The sequence below is a fragment of the Platalea leucorodia genome (assembly GCF_965183815.1).
Source record: "Platalea leucorodia genome assembly, contig: HAP1_HAP1_SCAFFOLD_236, whole genome shotgun sequence".
Classification (NCBI taxonomy): domain Eukaryota; kingdom Metazoa; phylum Chordata; class Aves; order Pelecaniformes; family Threskiornithidae; genus Platalea; species Platalea leucorodia.
In genome coordinates, this window is record NW_028121329.1 from 17324 (window position 1) to 25228 (window position 7905).

Consider the following 7905-nt stretch of genomic DNA (forward strand, 5'->3'; position numbering starts at 1 on the left):
CGCTGCCAGGCTTTTTGCAAGAGGTCTTTATTTGGTGTCAAATAAATAGGTGAATAAATAGATAAAAACCATTGTGAAAATAAATAGAGTAGGCGTTATAAATAGAGGAGCAGTCAGTGGGGTCTGAGGGCGCAGGGCCGTTGCGTCAGCGGGTCTTGGCCCGGGGGAGGGGAGGCGGGAGGCCAGAGGTGGGGATGGGGCGGTGGTGCAGAAGTGGTGGTGGGGGTGCGCGGGGCCGTGCGGGTTGGTGGGGGTCGTCGTGCTAATTGCGCATGGTGCGGGTGAGGTTGCGGAGGTGTTGGAAGCAGGTGCGAGCTTCGAGGCGGACGTGGTCCCAGGCGCAGGCGCTGGGGTTGTGGGTGCGGAGGAGGTTGTGGAAGCGGCTGAAGTATTTGTCGATGTCGAGCCGGAGGCCCTGGGGGAGCGTCGCGTCGGCTGGCACGCATCGCTCGAGGTCTTGTAGGTAGCGGTGAATGGTGTTGAGGAGGTCCCGGTGTGCCTGGGTGTCCCAGTGTTGGAGGGCGCTGGTGCTGCTGAGGATGGCGAAGAGGTGGTCGAGGATGCGTTGGACGGTGGCGGCGGCTTGCTGCGGGTGGCTGGTGTGGAGGAGGGCGTCGGGGAAGGGGAAGGGCGCGGGCTGGTGGTGGCAGGTCTGTGTCGAGCTGGGAGCCATGGCCCGGAGGAACTGGAGGCTGCGCCAGAGGAAGGTGGCGTCGTGGGTGCGCGGGTGGTGGCAGGCGGGGGCGGTGGCGAGAGCCGTGAGGAGGAGCAGGAGCGTCGGGGCGGCGTGCGGCAGGCGGGGCTGTGGGGTTGCGGGCGCAGGCATGGTGGGGCTGTGGGTGCCGCGTGGGTGGTGCTGGTGGGGAGGCTGGTGAGGCTTGGTGGTGGTGCGGGTGGGCGCTGTGCTTGGGGTGCTGGCGGGCGGGCGGCTTTATGTGGTGCGGCGTCTTTGGCTTGGTGGCTTTCTGCTGGCATGCTGGCAGCGAGTTTCCGTCTGTGGTTTTCGGTTTTGGCTGGTGCCTGTGGTGGTCCTGGGGAAGTGCGTTGTCGGGGTGGCCGTGCGCGGGGAGGGCGGTGGCGGCGGTGTGTTGGGGGGAGGTTGTGCGTAGTGGTTGGGTGGGGGATGCGAAAGCGCTGGGGCAGAGCCCTTGCGGGCAGCTGTGGCGGGGAGGTGTGTTTGGGTTTCCCTGGTGGCTGCGGGGCGAGCTGCGGTGCCTCCTTCCTGCAGCTGAAGTTTCCCTTCCTTGCCGCAGTGTCTTTTCCGTCTGGAATGCCCTGGCGCTGGTTGTGGTCTGTTTTCCTTTCCCTTGCGGCTCGCCTTTGCTTTCGCCTTAGCTGGACTTTTCTTTTCGTGAGGGGAAGGGTTGTGAAGCGATGTCACTTGGCGGAGCCTGGGGAGCCCCCTGGTGGAGCGAGGGCGTGGGGGCGGCGGCGGTGGCTTGCGAAGAGGTGGCTCTGGGTGTAGGCCCTTGAGCATGGGCCGTGTTGGTGGACGGAGCTGCCCCAGCTCCTGTGTTTGAAGGTGCGGAGGATGGGGAAGAAAGGCCGGAGGAAAGGGTTGAGGCAAAGGGAAGAAAGAGTTTTGGTGCTGCTCGTGCTGGCGCGTTGGGTCCCTGGGCGTGGTGCCATGCGGGCGCGCCTGTGGCAGGGGTCTGGTTGCGTTTGTTCGTCGTCCTTGCGGGCGGTGGCTGGAGAGGAAAGAAGAGAATGTCCCCCGTAAGCGAAGGGTCTTGCGTTTGGGCTGGGCTGAGGCCGCGCGCCCCGCGAGGAGGGGTGTCCAAGAGCCCTGTGGAGGTGGAGCTGAGGCAGCTGATGGAGGTGTAGAGCTGTAGCGGGAGGAGGAGGCGGAGGTTGGAGTCGCTGAGTGAGGTTTTGAGGTGCCTTGCAAGAAGAGCAAGGCTGCCGTTCTGGTTGCGTGCGAGGCGCTGCCAGGTGTTTTGGCAAAGCTTTTGGAGCCGTGGCAAGGGGTGCGTGGTGGCGGTGGCAGGGCGGTGGCGGGCTGGGAGCCATGGTCTTGTCAGGCAAGGTTGTGTTGGTGGGTGGTGCGCTTGGGGTGCTGGCGCGTGCAGGATGATTTGGCGTAGGTAGGTGCCGTCGCCGCAGGAGGCGGGCTGGCGTTGGAGGTCCGTGGCTGGACCTTGTCCGTGGTGCCCTAGAACGGTTGGTGCTGCAAGGTGTTTTGCAGGGGCGCAACGAGAGAGTTGTGTTGAAAACTGCCGGAAGCGGGAAGAGGGGTGGACGTCAGGCTAACGCAAGGGATGTCTGCCGTGCCTCTCCTTGGTCGAACCGTGCAGCGGCTTGGGTTGGGAGGGACCTTTAAGGGTCATCTGGTCGAAGCCGCCTGCAAGGAGCAGGGACATCCAGACAAGTGGATCGGGTTGCCGAGTGCCCCGTCGAACCTGACGTTGCCCGTTTCCTGGGATGGGGCATGTGCCACCTGTGTGGGCAACCTGTTCCGTGCGGTGTTTCAGCAGCCCGATGGCAAAGGATGTGTCCCTTGTATCTGGTCTGGATGTACCCTCTTGCCGTTGAAGACCATTGCCCCTTGTCCTGTCGCTAGGGGCGCCGTTCCAAGGTGTGTGCCCATCTTTCGCAGAAGCCCCCTTGAAGTATTGAAAGGCGTCGATGAGGTCTCCCCGGAGCCTTCTCTTGTGGAGGCTGAGCAGCCCCAAGTCTCTGAGGCTTTGCTTAGAGGAGAGGCGTTGCAGCCTGTGAAGGTGTTTGTGGCCCTCCTGTGGAGCCGCTGCAGCAGGTCCGTGTGGTCGTTGTCCCGAGGACTGCCGAGCTGCTGGTGAGTGGGTGTAAAGCGGGGTGTCAGGCGGAAAAGGCTGAGGAGGCAAGGGCGGAAGAGCTGGTTCTGATGCCGATGGCTGCCCCCTGGCAGAGGCTTTGCAAAGAGGTTGAGGAAGGCGCCTCCGTGGGGAGGTGCCAAGGAGAAGAGCGGGCGCGGGATGTGCAGAGCCCTGTTTGGAGCAGGGCTTGGAGGAGGTGTGGAGTGGCGGTGGCTTCCCCCCAGCCCAAAGGCTCGTTGCCGTGCTTCTGAGACAAGAGGCGCTGCCAGGCTTTTTGCAAGAGGTCTTTATTTGGTGTCAAATAAATAGGTGAATAAATAGATAAAAACCATTGTGAAAATAAATAGAGTAGGCGTTATAAATAGAGGAGCAGTCAGTGGGGTCTGAGGGCGCAGGGCCGTTGCGTCAGCGGGTCTTGGCCCGGGGGAGGGGAGGCGGGAGGCCAGAGGTGGGGATGGGGCGGTGGTGCAGAAGTGGTGGTGGGGGTGCGCGGGGCCGTGCGGGTTGGTGGGGGTCGTCGTGCTAATTGCGCATGGTGCGGGTGAGGTTGCGGAGGTGTTGGAAGCAGGTGCGAGCTTCGAGGCGGACGTGGTCCCAGGCGCAGGCGCTGGGGTTGTGGGTGCGGAGGAGGTTGTGGAAGCGGCTGAAGTATTTGTCGATGTCGAGCCGGAGGCCCTGGGGGAGCGTCGCGTCGGCTGGCACGCATCGCTCGAGGTCTTGTAGGTAGCGGTGAATGGTGTTGAGGAGGTCCCGGTGTGCCTGGGTGTCCCGGTGTGCCTGGGTGTCCCAGTGTTGGAGGGCGCTGGTGCTGCTGAGGATGGCGAAGAGGTGGTCGAGGATGCGTTGGACGGTGGCGGCGGCTTGCTGCGGGTGGCTGGTGTGGAGGAGGGCGTCGGGGAAGGGGAAGGGCGCGGGCTGGTGGTGGCAGGTCTGTGTCGAGCTGGGAGCCATGGCCCGGAGGAACTGGAGGCTGCGCCAGAGGAAGGTGGCGTCGTGGGTGCGCGGGTGGTGGCAGGCGGGGGCGGTGGCGAGAGCCGTGAGGAGGAGCAGGAGCGTCGGGGCGGCGTGCGGCAGGCGGGGCTGTGGGGTTGCGGGCGCAGGCATGGTGGGGCTGTGGGTGCCGCGTGGGTGGTGCTGGTGGGGAGGCTGGTGAGGCTTGGTGGTGGTGCGGGTGGGCGCTGTGCTTGGGGTGCTGGCGGGCGGGCGGCTTTATGTGGTGCGGCGTCTTTGGCTTGGTGGCTTTCTGCTGGCATGCTGGCAGCGAGTTTCCGTCTGTGGTTTTCGGTTTTGGCTGGTGCCTGTGGTGGTCCTGGGGAAGTGCGTTGTCGGGGTGGCCGTGCGCGGGGAGGGCGGTGGCGGCGGTGTGTTGGGGGGAGGTTGTGCGTAGTGGTTGGGTGGGGGATGCGAAAGCGCTGGGGCAGAGCCCTTGCGGGCAGCTGTGGCGGGGAGGTGTGTTTGGGTTTCCCTGGTGGCTGCGGGGCGAGCTGCGGTGCCTCCTTCCTGCAGCTGAAGTTTCCCTTCCTTGCCGCAGTGTCTTTTCCGTCTGGAATGCCCTGGCGCTGGTTGTGGTCTGTTTTCCTTTCCCTTGCGGCTCGCCTTTGCTTTCGCCTTAGCTGGACTTTTCTTTTCGTGAGGGGAAGGGTTGTGAAGCGATGTCACTTGGCGGAGCCTGGGGAGCCCCCTGGTGGAGCGAGGGCGTGGGGGCGGCGGCGGTGGCTTGCGAAGAGGTGGCTCTGGGTGTAGGCCCTTGAGCATGGGCCGTGTTGGTGGACGGAGCTGCCCCAGCTCCTGTGTTTGAAGGTGCGGAGGATGGGGAAGAAAGGCCGGAGGAAAGGGTTGAGGCAAAGGGAAGAAAGAGTTTTGGTGCTGCTCGTGCTGGCGCGTTGGGTCCCTGGGCGTGGTGCCATGCGGGCGCGCCTGTGGCAGGGGTCTGGTTGCGTTTGTTCGTCGTCCTTGCGGGCGGTGGCTGGAGAGGAAAGAAGAGAATGTCCCCCGTAAGCGAAGGGTCTTGCGTTTGGGCTGGGCTGAGGCCGCGCGCCCCGCGAGGAGGGGTGTCCAAGAGCCCTGTGGAGGTGGAGCTGAGGCAGCTGATGGAGGTGTAGAGCTGTAGCGGGAGGAGGAGGCGGAGGTTGGAGTCGCTGAGTGAGGTTTTGAGGTGCCTTGCAAGAAGAGCAAGGCTGCCGTTCTGGTTGCGTGCGAGGCGCTGCCAGGTGTTTTGGCAAAGCTTTTGGAGCCGTGGCAAGGGGTGCGTGGTGGCGGTGGCAGGGCGGTGGCGGGCTGGGAGCCATGGTCTTGTCAGGCAAGGTTGTGTTGGTGGGTGGTGCGCTTGGGGTGCTGGCGCGTGCAGGATGATTTGGCGTAGGTAGGTGCCGTCGCCGCAGGAGGCGGGCTGGCGTTGGAGGTCCGTGGCTGGACCTTGTCCGTGGTGCCCTAGAACGGTTGGTGCTGCAAGGTGTTTTGCAGGGGCGCAACGAGAGAGTTGTGTTGAAAACTGCCGGAAGCGGGAAGAGGGGTGGACGTCAGGCTAACGCAAGGGATGTCTGCCGTGCCTCTCCTTGGTCGAACCGTGCAGCGGCTTGGGTTGGGAGGGACCTTTAAGGGTCATCTGGTCGAAGCCGCCTGCAAGGAGCAGGGACATCCAGACAAGTGGATCGGGTTGCCGAGTGCCCCGTCGAACCTGACGTTGCCCGTTTCCCGGGATGGGGCATGTGCCACCTGTGTGGGCAACCTGTTCCGTGCGGTGTTTCAGCAGCCCGATGGCAAAGGATGTGTCCCTTGTATCTGGTCTGGATGTACCCTCTTGCCGTTGAAGACCATTGCCCCTTGTCCTGTCGCTAGGGGCGCCGTTCCAAGGTGTGTGCCCATCTTTCGCAGAAGCCCCCTTGAAGTATTGAAAGGCGTCGATGAGGTCTCCCCGGAGCCTTCTCTTGTGGAGGCTGAGCAGCCCCAAGTCTCTGAGGCTTTGCTTAGAGGAGAGGCGTTGCAGCCTGTGAAGGTGTTTGTGGCCCTCCTGTGGAGCCGCTGCAGCAGGTCCGTGTGGTCGTTGTCCCGAGGACTGCCGAGCTGCTGGTGAGTGGGTGTAAAGCGGGGTGTCAGGCGGAAAAGGCTGAGGAGGCAAGGGCGGAAGAGCTGGTTCTGATGCCGATGGCTGCCCCCTGGCAGAGGCTTTGCAAAGAGGTTGAGGAAGGCGCCTCCGTGGGGAGGTGCCAAGGAGAAGAGCGGGCGCGGGATGTGCAGAGCCCTGTTTGGAGCAGGGCTTGGAGGAGGTGTGGAGTGGCGGTGGCTTCCCCCCAGCCCAAAGGCTCGTTGCCGTGCTTCTGAGACAAGAGGCGCTGCCAGGCTTTTTGCAAGAGGTCTTTATTTGGTGTCAAATAAATAGGTGAATAAATAGATAAAAACCATTGTGAAAATAAATAGAGTAGGCGTTATAAATAGAGGAGCAGTCAGTGGGGTCTGAGGGCGCAGGGCCGTTGCGTCAGCGGGTCTTGGCCCGGGGGAGGGGAGGCGGGAGGCCAGAGGTGGGGATGGGGCGGTGGTGCAGAAGTGGTGGTGGGGGTGCGCGGGGCCGTGCGGGTTGGTGGGGGTCGTCGTGCTAATTGCGCATGGTGCGGGTGAGGTTGCGGAGGTGTTGGAAGCAGGTGCGAGCTTCGAGGCGGACGTGGTCCCAGGCGCAGGCGCTGGGGTTGTGGGTGCGGAGGAGGTTGTGGAAGCGGCTGAAGTATTCGTCGATGTCGAGCCGGAGGCCCTGGGGGAGCGTCGCGTCGGCTGGCACGCATCGCTCGAGGTCTTGTAGGTAGCGGTGAATGGTGTTGAGGAGGTCCCGGTGTGCCTGGGTGTCCCGGTGTGCCTGGGTGTCCCAGTGTTGGAGGGCGCTGGTGCTGCTGAGGATGGCGAAGAGGTGGTCGAGGATGCGTTGGACGGTGGCGGCGGCTTGCTGCGGGTGGCTGGTGTGGAGGAGGGCGTCGGGGAAGGGGAAGGGCGCGGGCTGGTGGTGGCAGGTCTGTGTCGAGCTGGGAGCCATGGCCCGGAGGAACTGGAGGCTGCGCCAGAGGAAGGTGGCGTCGTGGGTGCGCGGGTGGTGGCAGGCGGGGGCGGTGGCGAGAGCCGTGAGGAGGAGCAGGAGCGTCGGGGCGGCGTGCGGCAGGCGGGGCTGTGGGGTTGCGGGCGCAGGCATGGTGGGGCTGTGGGTGCCGCGTGGGTGGTGCTGGTGGGGAGGCTGGTGAGGCTTGGTGGTGGTGCGGGTGGGCGCTGTGCTTGGGGTGCTGGCGGGCGGGCGGCTTTATGTGGTGCGGCGTCTTTGGCTTGGTGGCTTTCTGCTGGCATGCTGGCAGCGAGTTTCCGTCTGTGGTTTTCGGTTTTGGCTGGTGCCTGTGGTGGTCCTGGGGAAGTGCGTTGTCGGGGTGGCCGTGCGCGGGGAGGGCGGTGGCGGCGGTGTGTTGGGGGGAGGTTGTGCGTAGTGGTTGGGTGGGGGATGCGAAAGCGCTGGGGCAGAGCCCTTGCGGGCAGCTGTGGCGGGGAGGTGTGTTTGGGTTTCCCTGGTGGCTGCGGGGCGAGCTGCGGTGCCTCCTTCCTGCAGCTGAAGTTTCCCTTCCTTGCCGCAGTGTCTTTTCCGTCTGGAATGCCCTGGCGCTGGTTGTGGTCTGTTTTCCTTTCCCTTGCGGCTCGCCTTTGCTTTCGCCTTAGCTGGACTTTTCTTTTCGTGAGGGGAAGGGTTGTGAAGCGATGTCACTTGGCGGAGCCTGGGGAGCCCCCTGGTGGAGCGAGGGCGTGGGGGCGGCGGCGGTGGCTTGCGAAGAGGTGGCTCTGGGTGTAGGCCCTTGAGCATGGGCCGTGTTGGTGGACGGAGCTGCCCCAGCTCCTGTGTTTGAAGGTGCGGAGGATGGGGAAGAAAGGCCGGAGGAAAGGGTTGAGGCAAAGGGAAGAAAGAGTTTTGGTGCTGCTCGTGCTGGCGCGTTGGGTCCCTGGGCGTGGTGCCATGCGGGCGCGCCTGTGGCAGGGGTCTGGTTGCGTTTGTTCGTCGTCCTTGCGGGCGGTGGCTGGAGAGGAAAGAAGAGAATGTCCCCCGTAAGCGAAGGGTCTTGCGTTTGGGCTGGGCTGAGGCCGCGCGCCCCGC

At 64.3% G+C, this 7905-nt stretch overlaps 1 protein-coding gene across 1 annotated transcript; it reads right to left on the reverse strand.

The window, feature by feature from the left end:
* Window positions 1-262: 262 nt before the first annotated feature.
* On the reverse strand, window positions 263-826 carry LOC309603902 (interferon-like; the record flags this gene model as incomplete). Its single annotated transcript, XM_082338784.1, has 2 exons — window positions 263-394; window positions 734-826. 2 exons carry the CDS (start codon window positions 824-826, stop codon window positions 263-265), a joined length of 225 nt encoding a protein of 74 aa, XP_082194910.1.
* Between the last annotated feature and the right edge of the window lie 7079 nt (window positions 827-7905).